At 56.2% G+C, this 13,960-nt stretch overlaps 5 protein-coding genes across 5 annotated transcripts; all 5 read left to right on the top strand.

Annotated features, from left to right (window-relative positions):
* Positions 1-2,628: 2,628 nt before the first annotated feature.
* On the top strand, positions 2,629-3,468 carry LMXM_15_0050 (putative cytochrome-b5 reductase; the record flags this gene model as incomplete). Its single annotated transcript, XM_003873480.1, has 1 exon — positions 2,629-3,468. One exon carries the CDS (start codon positions 2,629-2,631, stop codon positions 3,466-3,468), a length of 840 nt encoding a protein of 279 aa, XP_003873529.1.
* Positions 3,469-5,909: 2,441 nt separating this feature from the next.
* Positions 5,910-6,908, top strand: LMXM_15_0040 (conserved hypothetical protein; the record flags this gene model as incomplete). The annotated part of the gene is made up of 1 exon (XM_003873479.1): positions 5,910-6,908. One exon carries the CDS (start codon positions 5,910-5,912, stop codon positions 6,906-6,908), a length of 999 nt encoding a protein of 332 aa, XP_003873528.1.
* Positions 6,909-7,759: 851 nt separating this feature from the next.
* On the top strand, positions 7,760-9,037 carry LMXM_15_0030 (putative nucleoside diphosphatase; the record flags this gene model as incomplete). The annotated part of the gene is made up of 1 exon (XM_003873478.1): positions 7,760-9,037. The coding sequence occupies one exon, from the start codon at positions 7,760-7,762 to the stop codon at positions 9,035-9,037; it is 1,278 nt and encodes a 425-aa protein (XP_003873527.1).
* Positions 9,038-9,872: 835 nt separating this feature from the next.
* On the top strand, positions 9,873-11,735 carry LMXM_15_0020 (conserved hypothetical protein; the record flags this gene model as incomplete). The annotated part of the gene is made up of 1 exon (XM_003873477.1): positions 9,873-11,735. One exon carries the CDS (start codon positions 9,873-9,875, stop codon positions 11,733-11,735), a length of 1,863 nt encoding a protein of 620 aa, XP_003873526.1.
* Positions 11,736-12,241: 506 nt separating this feature from the next.
* Positions 12,242-12,544, top strand: LMXM_15_0010 (histone H4; the record flags this gene model as incomplete). The annotated part of the gene is made up of 1 exon (XM_003873476.1): positions 12,242-12,544. The coding sequence occupies one exon, from the start codon at positions 12,242-12,244 to the stop codon at positions 12,542-12,544; it is 303 nt and encodes a 100-aa protein (XP_003873525.1).
* Between the last annotated feature and the right edge of the window lie 1,416 nt (positions 12,545-13,960).

Below are 13,960 nucleotides of genomic sequence, written 5' to 3'. Positions count from 1 at the left end.
CACGTTTTCTTGACTCAGTGTGTGCGTGTGTGTATGCGCTTTTGATCGCTACGTTCTTCTCTGTTCATTTTTTTTCGTGTGTTTTCATTTTTATCTTCCTTTGTTTCTCCTCTGTTTGTCTCGTCTTTTCATGCTCTCTCTCTCGCTATGTGTGGGTGTCACCCCTTCCCCACTCACCATTGCCTCCGTTTACGCATCTTTATGTTTCTTTTTGTTCTCATTACTCTCTCGCTTTCTCTGCTGTACCTCCATACGATTGCCAGACCGCCGCAGCTCACATGGCCTTAAAAGTAAAAACGACTAAGACATTATCACCAAAGGCCATCACCATCTCCGCATTTGCGCACCCACCACACGAAAGAGCGACGGCGTAGGAGCACTCTTGGAGGCGCAATGAGCGAGAACAGAGGAGCGCACCTTACTTCTTTTTCCTTCTTCAGCTTCGAGTCCTGCGGTGCGTCGAAACCCCCTTTTCTCTCGCCCCTCTCCCCCTCAACTGACAACAGCCACTATCAAGATCAATGTCCCCATGCGGCTGTTTTCGCGTTTGTCGCTGCACCTCCTCTTCCTTCTTCTTTCTCGTGAATGCCTCTCCCTGCTCTTGCTAGCTGCACGGCGCACCCACCCCTCCCCAACCGTGTGCGTCTCTTTTTCTGCCTGTGTATCTGTACGTTTTTAGCTCAACAGTTTCTGTCTTTCTCTTGCTCTTCGTTTCCGACTTGTGCGTTTTTCCCCCTTCTGTATGATGGTGATGGGGGTACACACACCTCTCGGTGCATGGCATCCCAGGATCTCCCGTACGCCAGTACCCTGTCTGGAGAAGCCAGGCAGCCCCCCTCCCTATCCCCTGCCAGTGCCGGAACCACCTCTGGTGGCAGGGTCATGTGCCTAGCACGTGCGGAGGCCACAGCGATGCGCCGCCGCCGATATGCCGGCAGTCGGGCGCTGGATGGCGCGGCATCGGGGCGCCCTGCAACGGTGCACGCGTTGGTGCGCCCGCATGACGGGCACAGCGCCAACCTCACTCGAGCGCACCCCACCCGGCCCTCACTGCCTACGGGATGGGGGAGCCTGCGCGCCACGCCGAGGGGGGTGCACCGGGTGGCGACCGGCATGATGGGAGCGGCTGCGAGGCGACCCGCGGCGCGGTGGTGCGTAGAGTGTGAGGCAGAGGCCGTGCTCTCAGCTGGCTGGGACGGCTGCATGGCGGCGACGCGTGTGTGAGCGGCATGCTTCGCACGAGGCGACGGGGCCTTCTGTAGCAGGCTGGCGAGTGGTGGACGGTGGGTGGTGTAGAATGGCGTTTGACTCCTGTTGCGTGAGGCAGAGCGCCGACACGTCGCAGAAACGAAAACTGAACAAAACGCGTTTGTGGTTGTGCTTGTATGTGATGTCTGCCTTTTCTGTTTTCTTTTTAAAATTTGCTGTTGTCTTTTGTTTTGAATTTGTGAAGTTCTCTCTCTCCCTTCCTTTGATGTTCGGCGCATTCGCCTCTCTCGCTCTCTCAGTCATTCTGGGCATGCGCGTGTATATATATATATATGTGCGTGTGCTCTTGCTCAGCTCATTTCGTGCACGGTGTCCCGTTAAAGCGAAAGCGAAGTTTCAGTAACAACGAAGGAGAAAAACTACGCACGCCACTTGTCCCTCTTTCCATGTGTGCATGTCTATGTTCGTAATGGGGCCGTGCGTTTCGGTGTGTTTGTTCACTTCAAGGTGGGCACCCATGGAGCTATTCCACAAAACGCTCTGATGTATCATTCTGTTTCTCACTAAATGGCAACGTCAGGTCTGAAGGATGGAAGAGCAAATACACATGGGCAGACACACACACAAGCGCCAGGGAACTCAGCGAGAGGCGTGCTTCTCTATACAAGGGGAAGCATGTCACAGAGACAGCTCTTCATCTCTGTTTTTCTGTTCAAGATGTGACTTCGTTTGGAGACACCCATACGCCGCCTAAACGTGTCCTCCTCTACCCATACACACATAATGAAACCGAAAAGGTGAACATTCGCTAGCGTAGACGCCGACATAGACGACCGATTCCCCATCTCTCAGGGATTCGCCCTATTCCCTTGCAGCTCGAGGGTGCTTTTCCGCCAATGCTCGAACGCACGCCATTGCGTGGCCACTCCTCCGAAATTTTCTTTCGATCCGATAGGAGCACTGGAAACAAAAAAACGGTGGACTCCTCTGCATTCGCTGTTGGCCCCGCTCTGCGTCATCTTCCATCTCTCCTCTCTCTTCTTCTCCTCCTTTGCTTTTACCTCCCCCCCCATCGTCTCCATACTTGCCCTTCTGCGCTCCTCCGCCTTGGCGTCTCGTGCTAGAAACGTCGTTGCGATTCCTCTCCCTTTCCCGGCACCTCCATTCTTCCTCCAACGCCAGGCTTCAAGCCTCTTTTCGCTTTTGTTTTCGTGATTGATAGCAGGCGTTGCACAGGCAGACACACCACCACCCATTCCCCCACTGTACACAAACTCGCCCTCACCTCTCCGTTCGGCTCCTGGGTACAAAAGCATTTTACGATAGCAACGTTGTAGTGTTTGTGGGTATCTGCAGATCATGGCTCGTTTTCTTGCTGGCGCCGTCGCCGGCCTAGTAGGCGGTGTTAGCGTTGGTGCCATGTGGAGTACCACGAAGCAGTCGGAGCACTTAGCGGCCAGCTGCGCCAAGAAACCAATGGAGACGTTCTCCCCCGATGAGTACAAGCCATTCAAGTTGATTTCCTCTCGGTACGAGTCGCACGATACGCGCCGCTTTTACTTTGCCCTCGATAGTGCCGATGATAGCTTCTTCATGCCAGTTTCTTCGTGCATTATCGCGAAGTACACCGATGCAGACGGCAAGGACGTTGCTCGACCATACACCCCCATTTCCTCTAATAGCACCAAGGGCCACTTTGAGCTCGTTGTGAAGAAGTATCCGAAGGGAAAGATGGGCAACTATCTGTTCTCCATGCAACCAGGTGACGAGCTGCTCATCAAGGGCCCTTTTGAGAAGTTTGCGTACAAGCCCAACATGTGGAAGCACGTGGGCATGATTGCCGGCGGTACCGGCATCTCGCCGATGTACCAGGTGATTCGTGCTGTGCTAGAAAATCCCAAAGACAAGACAAACATTTCTCTCATCTACGCCAACAACCAGCGCCGCGACATTCTGCTTGCTAACGAGCTAATTGAGATGCAGAAGATCTACAACAACTTCAACATGTATTTGACCCTTCTGGAGGTGCCGCACCGGTGGCTAGGCGGTATCGGCTATGTGAATAGTGCCATGATAACCACCTTTATGCCAAAGCCAGGGGAGAAGAACACGAAGATCCTCGTATGTGGTCCCCCTCCGATGATGCAGGCGATCAGCGGCGACAAGCTATTTGAGCCGGGAAAGCCACCGCAGCAGGGCCCGATAGGCGGGCTACTGAAAGCACTAGGCTATAAGGAGGAGCAGGTCTTCAAGTACTGAACGCGCGCCGTCGACCCGACTTCACCCGAACCGCTGCGTGAGAGGAAGACTCTGCAGCCGACGGTGCGTGTGCAGGGGGGGGGGGCAACATCAGTTCCCGGTTGAGGTACCCAGAAGACCGATTTGGTGGTTTTGATGTGCATTGTGTATGCTGCGAATTAGATGCCCCTGAGTCTCATATGCCGCTCGACGCGGCTGATGACGAGATGGCACTAGCGAAGACGACGGGAGGTGCCCTACAGTCCGACAGGCGACAGAGGTGTGGAGGGTGACGCTGTGGAGTTGGCCACGCACGTCGGTGGGGTGGTGCAAGTGGTGGCGCGGCAGTGACTGCACACTGCGTCTGGTGTTCTATTGTTTTTGTTGTCCCTCCTCTGCTCTCCGCTTCTGCCTTTCCCCACCCCTTCCAGGCTTCTCTTTCGTGTCTCCCTTTGGTGTATGCTCCAGACTTCGGTACGCGCGCGTGTGTGTGTGTGCAAAATGTTTGTTTTCCTAATGTATCTTTCGTTTTTCTCGTTCGCTTTTCTTTCTCTTTCCCTCGTTGTCTCCCCAGCCCATCTCTTTTTCCTTCGCCTTCCTCTCTCTGTGCACTCATGACGGGGGTACACCTCAGGGTAATGTAGGGGTCCGGTACGCCAGTACCCTGTCTGGAGAAGCCAGGCAGCCCCCCTCCCTATCCCCTGCCAGTGCCGGAACCACCTCTGGTGCCAGGGTCATGTGCCTAGCACGTGCGGAGGCCACAGCGATGCGCCGCCGCCGATATGCCGGCAGTCGGGCGCTGGATGGCGCGGCATCGGGGCGCCCTGCAACGGTGCACGCGTTGGTGCGCCCGCATGACGGGCACAGCGCCAACCTCACTCGAGCGCACCCCACCCGGCCCTCACTGCCTACGGGATGGGGGAGCCTGCGCGCCACGCCGAGGGGGGTGCACCGGGTGGCGACCGGCATGATGGGAGCGGCTGCGAGGCGACCCGCGGCGCGGTGGTGCGTAGAGTGTGAGGCAGAGGCCGTGCTCTCAGCTGGCTGGGACGGCTGCATGGCGGCGACGCGTGTGTGAGCGGCATGCTTCGCACGAGGCGACGGGGCCTTCTGTAGCAGGCTGGCGAGTGGTGGACAGTGGGTGGTGTAGAATGGCGTTTGACTCATATGGACAGCGAATGTGCCAATCGGAAAGCGATGAAGGAAGTGTCTATCTCTTTGCTGTAGTGGTGCGAGGTGGTGCTGGAGATGATGGTTGTCTTTTCGTGCCATCATTGATGCCAGCAACAAAGCGCACACGCAAACACCGATATGTTCACCATCACACCACCAAACACAAACGCCAAGCATCAGCAAGGAAAAACAATAAGATAAGAGCCGATGCAGTAGCGGACTATCGATAGCGTCTAGCGAGTGTAGAGTATGCACACATTAACGTAAAAACCACAAGCAAAACGAACGTGATGGATAATGGTTGGATACGATACGCATTACTCGCGCATCCGCAATTAGTCCGATGGAATGACCGGCAATCTTAATCTGCTCCTCCCCGCTCTTGTTTCTCTAGGAGGGGCAATTCAGCGCCCCGAAAACTCACCTCTATCTAACATGTGCACCCAGAAGGCACCGCGACCTCAGCTGGTCGGCTTGCCTTGACGTCTCCTCCTCTCCCCAGTGAGACGTCCCTTTAGGGAAGGGGGTGGGGGAAGACGAACCTGACCCACTCACTGTTTCCTACTTATGGCCTCATTTTGCTGCCTTCATGCGCTGCGTCTTCTCACGATTGCACACCCACTACCTTCACACACTCACCTTGCACGTCTTTGCGGTACTCACCCCCTCCCCCTCGTTGCATCGATCCTCTTTTCTCACTCCCCCATGGCCGTCACTACTTCGCCGAACACTTGATTGGCACGATGCTCGTCCTCTGCTGCTCCTCCGTCTCTCACAACCGGTGCGCGCACCGCATAGGAAAAAGATCAGATCTTCGCCCGTGGCTGTCGCACCTCTCCCTTTGTCCATTTTTCCTTGCTTGTAAGGGGCATCCCCGTTATCGTCTGGCGCACTGCAAACACACATAGACCCAAACCCGCAGAGAGACAGAGAACCCCTTAAACAACGACCCTGCGACTGCCTTTGTCTTCGTACGCCAACAAGCGTGTGTGCTTCCGCCGCTTCTTTGTTTGTTTCCTTTCTTTTGTTCCTTGTCCATCTTTGGGTGTTGAACGTGTGGGGCCTCCTCCTCCCTGTGCTCCTCCCCGCCAGTCTCTCTCTCGCGCTTTTGATTTCCATCACAACTCGAGCAAAAACGACACGACCAGACGCACGCCTTCGCAACTTCTTTTCCTCCTTCAACTGTGTTTTCAGGAGTCTCTTGTGTGCTTTCATCAACGGTACTCCCCCCCCAAACACACATTGCGGACCATACAGATACGTATAAACTGCGTTCCATATAAACGGCCATGTCGACCCTGCGCCACTCGCACGAGTCCTCCCCTTATGTCCAGAAGGGAGAGGACCTCTCCGGCAAGAAGCTGACTCCCACCGTCAAGTCCTACAGAAACATGGAGTTTCTCAACAGTTACTCAGGGCGTATGATCCGCATCTTGTGCGAGTTCGAGGAGCCCAAGCAACGCCTTCAGCAGCACTTCATCCGCACCACCGTTCTCTTCTTCGGCAGTGCCCGCTCCATGACTCAGGCGCAGTACGACAGCACCGTCCAGGACATCCACTCCAAACTGGCGGCTGCGACAGAGGACTGCACGAAGGCAAGCCTCCAGAACGAGCTCGCTCGCCTGAAGAAGACGCAGTGGATGTGCAAGTGGGTCGACATGGTGGAGAACATGGCACGAATGGTGGCAGAGTTCTCTCAGAAGGAGCAGGATATCATCAACCGCAGTTTCAGGCACATTCCCGACTACTTCAGACTGACTCCAGAGGATGGATCGGAGTCCCTGGACGACTTGCAGAAGCGCTTTCACGACCTGGTCGTCACTACAGGTGGTGGCCCCGGATTCATGGAGGCGGCGAACCACGGTGCAGCCTCGGTACCTGGCGCTGTGACGATGGGCATGGGTATCTCCCTCCCGTTTGAGAAAGGCCTCAACCCCCACGTGACGAAGGGGTTGGCATTTGAGTTCCACTACTTCTTTACCCGCAAGTTCTGGATGATGTACTCGTGTCGCGCCATAGTCGTCGCCCCGGGTGGGTTTGGTACGCTGGACGAACTGTTCGAGTTGCTCACTCTGAAACAGACGAAGAAAATACCTTCGCTGCCAGTGGTGTTGCTCGACAAGGAGTTTTGGCGGACGGTGGTCAACTGGCAGGCTCTGGCTGACTATGGCGTGATATCGCAGGAGGAGATCGACAGCTTGCTCTTTACTGACTCCGCCGAAGAGGCGGTCGAGCACATTAAAGATTTTTACCGCCGCTTGGCAAATGATTCGCCCGGCACGGAGTGAATCCGAAACTACCGCCCAGCTCGTCGTCACCTACACTCCCTCCCACACGCACCCATGTTTGACGTGTCTTTTCTCCTCCCAGAGGGGATACGTGTGCGTCTCTGTGCGTGCCCTTTCTTTTAGGCCTTGCTTTCTCATTATTTGCGCATGCGCGATAGCCACTCGCTTATCCTCCCTTTATTCATTCTGACCAACCATGAATACTAAGGATCCCACCATTTAACTTTCCGTTTCCCTTTGTGCTTCCTCTTTTGTGTGAGTGTGGGGTGCCTGCTCGTGGCTTTCAGACTCGTGCGAGTGTTGCCGATCACAGGAGAGCTACACATCTCCTCTGGGCGAAGAGTGATGACACTTTGGGCATACACTCGCACACATACGAAAAAGAAACAAAGAGAATGCCGTCGTTCCTTTCCACGACCGCACTTCCGCGCACGCACTGTCTATTTGTCAACTTTGCCGTTGTTACCCAAAGGGGGTGAGCACCGGTGACGATTACAGTTCACCCGTCACTTACCCTCGTCTTCCCCCACCCACCTTGCCGGGGGCTATAGACTGCAGCTTGCTCTGCGCGCTGCCTCTATAGTCTCCCACTCCAACCCACTCTTTCTGACGAAATACTTCTCGCTACCCCACTCGCTACGATTACATTGCCTCCGCTTCTCTCTCTCTCCGCGCTCACTGGCCTCATTTCTAATGTGCTGTTTTCCTTTTTTTCTCACGTTCACTACGACCTGCATGAGGTCCTTAGTTTCCTCCTCTGCGTGCAGCTCTCTGCGGCCTCCTCATTCCTTGCTCCACGTCTGACGTTGCTCGACTCCAACCTACGTGGCACTCTTGTGTATCAGGATGGGATGCGACCGTACTCCTCGGTGCGGCGCATGACTCAACAGTCGAAGCGACTGCGTGTCGCCGGCACCCTTGTGCTTAGTGTGCTTGTTCTCTTCGGTTTCATTGTCTACCATAAAAGCCCTTTGTTCTCCCCATGTGACTCGGCGTACGCGAACGTCTACGACATCGTAATCGACGCCGGCAGCACTGGCTCACGTGTGCATGTGTTCCAGTACGAGCGCAGCCGCACCGGTGTCGTACTTCTGAAAGAGCGCTTCAAACGTATAGAGCCGGGTCTGTCCTCTTTTACCACCGACCCGGACGGCGCCAAGGAGTCGCTTACGGGGCTCCTGCGCTTTGCTGATGAGGTGGTCCCAGAAAGCTACCAGAGGTGCACCTCCGTCACCCTCAAGGCTACCGCCGGCCTTCGGCTCCTACCTGAGTCCGACCAACAGGTGCTGCTGGACGCTGCCCAGCAAGCACTCAACGCATCTCCGTTTCAGTCTCGTGGCGCCTCCATCATCTCTGGCGCTCAAGAGGGCGTCTATGGGTGGCTGACGGTGAACTACCTACTGGACAGGCTCGACACGGACGTTGCCACCATCGCGACCATCGATATGGGAGGTGCCTCGACACAGGTCGTCTTCGAGACGACGCCTACGTCGGGAGAATGGCTGCCCTTCAACTACGCCCACCAGCTGCGCATACCAAAGCGCACCATCTCCGTGTACCAGCACAGCTACCTCGGCCTTGGGATGAACGAGGCGAAGAAGAAGCTGATGACGTTGTTCGCTGAAGCGAACGGGACGTCGTCTTTCCCGTGCTTCCCGAGAGGGTATACGAAGCACCTGAACGGCGTGGAACTTCGAAACAGTGACGCCACAGACTTTGACGCGTGTGTAGGACTATTTCGCGAGCATGTCATAACAACGGCGACCTGCAGGTTTGATGCGTGTGGCGCGCGTGGCGTGCCGCAGCCGCTGTTTCCGTCAAGGCGGCATCCCGTTTACGCCTTCTCCTACTTTTATGACCGACTCTACCACTTCCACAAGGAGGGGAGGCCAGTCTACGTCTCATTGTACAAGGAGGTCGGGAAAGAGGTGTGCCACCGGGAATCTGCGAGTCGGGCCACCACCCCTGAGGAAACGGCCTGCATGGAGCTGGCGTACCTGTACAGCTTCTTGACAAACGGGCTAGGGCTTGGTGACGACACGGCCCTCACGGTGCCCAACCGCATCGCGGGTATGTCAGTCTCCTGGTCTCTTGGCTCCTCTCTCTCCTTCCTGCTCAAGATGGAATGAACGAAACGGGCCGTCCTCTCTGTCCGCCACAATTCCCTGCTGGCACCCTCGCATACATCAGCGTTGGCGGACATCCTGCCCTTCACACGAACCCCAACACTATTGTGACGGATGCTTCATCAATTTCGAAGAGCTGACAACTATATGTGGTCTCCGCATAAAACCGAAACGATAAGACTCAGCGTGAACGAATCAAGGAGCGAGCAACAGTATGGCAGCACGTGGCCACAGATTGCGAGGGTCCGTGTCCCGTTGGCGTGTAGGCTATGCGTGCTTGGCCCGTCAACTTTTACCTCAACCCGTGACCACCCGGGGATGCTAATGCCCTTCACAGTGCTCCCCCTCCGCCCGATAGCGCTTCATGCTGCCCACGCCAGCTTCATCAGTACGAAGGCTCTCTTTTTCTTTTTTTCCTCTTCTCTTTTTCCGTCGCCTTAACTCCTTTACCCCGGCAAACTTTTCTTCCTTCTGGTCTCTCAGATCGAGGCCTTCTTTGTGGATGTTGTGTGGCCAAACAGGACCCACGTAGCATCGCTGCAGAGTTGTCGAAGGCGTTGCATCCTTCACGCTTTCGCCCTCGCCGGACATTCTTTTCTCTTTCACCCTCTCTGCGAGTGTGCGAAGTGCTCTCCAATATGAACCTGGGTATTCCTTCCTATAAGTGCACCAAAAATCAGAACACACCGCTCTATCCTTCCTGCACCATCTCTGCTAAAGGCCATACTTTCCTGTCGTCTCGCTGCCCTGTCTAGAACTCCGTCTTAATACCTGCTCATCCACGCTGTGCTGGGCGTGCGCGCTGCCCTCCACATTGACTCCTCGAAAAAAAAGAGGGATGCCAAATCTTGTAAGGCTGCTGCGTTCCTCACAGCGGGCTTTACGCCAGCAGTGTCGCTCTGTCGAGGCAGCGGCAGTGGAGGGTCTACGATGGATGCGGCGCGAGCTCGTTCGTCTGTGCGGCTCTGAGAGTGACGTGCTGCGCTTCAAGCGCTTTCTGTTCTCCACACTGTTTCTCGCGCTTATCTTGGCTGTTACGAGTGCCGCCGCGGTCGTCTGGCTGTCCAATACACCCCACTGCCACTACGTGTACTCCCATATCCAGGCCGTGCGGCGCGCCGCGCTCGGACAGAGGAAGCCCTTGCCACAGCGCAACGCTGGTGACCACCCCGATGCCAACGCGGACCTGCAACGAAACGTCAACGCATACCTGTCGCAGCACAACGGCACGGACGGTGTCACGCACCCTCCCACTAGAATTCACTTCATCGTAGCCTCAAATCAGACGGACTGGAGCTTCTGCATGGTCACCGCGTCGTGTGCGCTCGCTGGCGTCCGCCTCAGCGTCCTTGGAGCGGATAATACCTACTCTCACGTCTGGCGTTATAAGCACTACCTCGACTATCTTGATCGGGAGGGCTTGCGGGACGAGGACATCGTGGTCACGATGGACACTGACGTGGCGTGGACAGGATCTGACGTGGTGCCGTTCTTGCAGAAGTTTGCGCGCTATTCCCCTGCCTCAGAGGCGGCTCTGGATCTCGCCGCAGTGCGCGCCTGGGAGGATTACGGAGAGCAGGTCGGGTCCATCTTTATGGCTACTCTGCGCACCACACCCAAGCAACAGTCGCGGCCGCTTGTGCAGTTGCCGCCAGTTATCTTCAACGCGGACGACGATTGTTACTATCATCAGCCCGTCGATGGCCTCTTCCAGTGTTTCACCGGCGATTACATCACCACGCACCTCATCGCAGCCGCTCGCAACGGCGCGTCCTTCTTTTCTCCTCAAGACGCGGCCCGCGCGTCCAAGGAGGACTGGAATTACTACAAGAACATATACGCCGGCTTCTTCGCCCAGGGACACGGTCATCGCTTACTCAACACCTCGCTGGAGGCTGCGAACTTTCTGCGCACTCCCGGCGACCAGTTCTTCTACAACGGCGCCTTCTCCGTCGGTCGCAACCCGGCGCACTATCTCAATGCCGGCATGCACATCTCCCGCGTGTGGGCACTCCGAGAGCTGGCCGCAGGTGTGCTCCGGTTCGCCAAGGAGCAACAGCCCCGCGTGAAGCGGGAGTGGTTTTGCGATCAGTCCATCATCGGCGTTCTGCGGTACTACTCACGCATGTTCGAGATCGATGCGGGCCTCTTGTTTCAGAGTGGGCACCGTACAGATGGCCGACTCGTGCGCGATTCGTTTGGGCTGCCGGTTGGTCTCATCTCTGTCGACCACCTCACGGAGTTCATGTTCACTTCCCATTTGCAACGCCGGCAGTGGCTCGGCCAGATGACTTCCTACTACACCCGCCATCGGGATGACGTGTCCTTCACTGTTCCTGACCGAGATCTCATCGCTACCGCCTCGGGTGCCTTCATCACGCCCCCATTATGGGTTCGTCAGGTCCTGCCGCGCTGTTTCGATGTGACCTTCCTAGACGGCTCGGTGTCTACTGCATGCTCGGCTGCTCCCCGGAGGCATGTGCTTCCCTCCTTCCTACACTTCGCTGCCGGGAGCAAACGGCGGTACTATGGGCGATACCGTGAGTGGTTTGCCTGGCACTTCGCGGCTCGGCGCAACTTCAAAGCGCTGTCGGCTGCGATGACGGTGCTAGACAAGTTGAAACTGGAGCTGTGGTGCAACGATACCGTGCAGCACATTCCTTTCTTCGCCGTGTGCCCGAGCCCGTTCCACAGTCCTTGAGATTGGCTGCCGGCCTCGCGCAGCGAGGCGCAGTGGTTTGCCATTGCCAGCATCGAAGAAGGGCCTGCTGGATACACGCACGCGTACCACACCGTCACGAGACGCACTTCTTTGAAGGCATATACATGCCCGCCTAACATGAACGAAAAGGGTGACGTAACGAATCTACAAACGGAACGAAAGGAAGGTGCGCGAGGAGTGCTCGAAATTGCTTTCATGCCAACGAAAGATCGACGCCTCCTGTCGTGTCGCTCGACGTGCTTCCAGTGCTGAACACATGCCCGGAGGTACCGCCGCAACGCCCTCTCCTTTCACTGTTCTGCTACTACCTTTTACGCGGCCCTTCAGCGGCTGTGAATGTCTCTTGCCTTCTCTTTCTTTCAAGACTTTCTCATCTCTACATCTCTGCTCTTTGATGATCTCATACAGCCTTCTCACCACGCTGTCATCCGCTACCTACTTCCCCCAAGCACACCCTCCCCCCTTCCTCACCAGCACATTCGACCATGGCCAAGGGCAAGCGCTCCGCTGATGCCAAGGGCAGCCAGAAGCGCCAGAAGAAGGTGCTGCGCGACAACATCCGCGGCATCACATGCGGCTGCGTCCGCCGCATGGCGCGCCGCGGTGGCGTGAAGCGCATCTCTGCCGAGATCTACGAAGAGGTGCGCTCCGTGCTGAAGGCCTACGTGGAGGACATTGTGCGCTGCAGCACAGCCTACACCGAGTACGCCCGCAAGAAGACCGTGACGGCGTCCGATGTTGTGAACGCGCTGCGCAAGAAGGGCCACATCATGTACGGCTATGCGTAAGGCAATCGTGCCTTGGTCCCTTGTTGCCTGTCTCTCCAGCCTACACGGCTGTGTGAGCGACAGGCGGCAAGAACTGTTGTGCATGCTCATAGATAAACTTCTTTCTTCTGTCCCACTGCCCTCTTGTTTCCCTTTGGCGTTGACCCCCTTTTTCAATTGATTTTCCAGACTACTCTTGACCGACCCCCTGCGGGGGGAGAGAGACAAAAAAAATATATGATGACAAGGGTTTGGTGCGCGAAGCTGCAGTCTAGCGTCGTTGGCCTGAACCCCAAGTGCATGTGACAGATAGTGCGTGCGGTTCACCCGCTAGTGCGGTTGCACCCGCTCACGTGTCGACTACGACCCGTCTCGCAGCAGCGCTGATTCAGTCCCCCTCACCTTCGCAACTCTTACAAATCAACACGCACTTTCACAGTTCTGGATTGAAAAAGACAAGAAAAAAGGGTCAGCCCAAGGTGGCCCACAGCAAACTGGCGTGCGTTTTCCCCCACTTCTCCTTTCTCACTACCGACTACTCTCCGCCCATGCCGTCCTCGACCTCTTTCTCCAGAGTGCAGCTGCTCCCCAACGTCTCCCACACAAACGCCCACGCTTCGAGAAGGAGCCGCTTATCAAGGCGCTCGACACAACAGAGTCTTCCAAGGCAGTCCGAAAAACCAACGCGAGCGCTAGGCTGCTGGCCCTCGCCCCTCCTGTGTGTGTGTTGTGTGTGGTGCCGGCTGTGTGCCACAACTGCTCTTCACATGCCCGGCTTCTGTCCCAAGCCTGCTCTGGATACGGGGCTGAGAGATGTGACTCCTTTTTCTGCACCCCGCGCTGCTCTGAGAGCTTCCTAGCACACTCGCTTGTCGTCGAGGCCTTTGGTGCCGTCGTGGTTCTGCCTGCGCGATCTCCCCCACCACTCTGGAGATGTTTGCCTACCCAGTTGTGTGTATGTGTGCGCCGTTGCTTCTTTGACGGGATTGAGTATTCACAAGAGAAACCACTGTACCACCGCGCTGGTAGCTCTCCATGTTGTGGCTGTTTAGACGGCTGCTATATTTGTGTGTATTGCTAGTTGTTCGCGTGGCTGCTGCGCTGTGTGCGGGCCTGTGTGGTGTAGGACTGTGATGGTGATGGTTGTGGTTATCGCTGTGGTTGTGTTGCTGTTATCCCTTAGTGTGTGTGGTCTATTAAAGGTTGTTGTGTGCGTGTGTTAGGGTTAGGGTTAGGGTTAGGGTTAGGGTTAGGGTTAGGGTTAGGGTTAGGGTTAGGGTTAGGGTTAGGGTTAGGGTTAGGGTTAGGGTTAGGGTTAGGGTTAGGGTTAGGGTTAGGGTTAGGGTTAGGGTTAGGGTTAGGGTTAGGGTTAGGGTTAGGGTTAGGGTTAGGGTTAGGGTTAGGGTTAGGGTTAGGGTTAGGGTTAGGGTTAGGGTT

Source organism: Leishmania mexicana, chromosome 15 (assembly GCF_000234665.1).
Source record: "Leishmania mexicana MHOM/GT/2001/U1103 complete genome, chromosome 15".
Taxonomy (NCBI): Eukaryota; Euglenozoa; class Kinetoplastea; order Trypanosomatida; family Trypanosomatidae; genus Leishmania; species Leishmania mexicana.
This window is presented reverse-complemented; position numbering and strand designations above follow the sequence as displayed.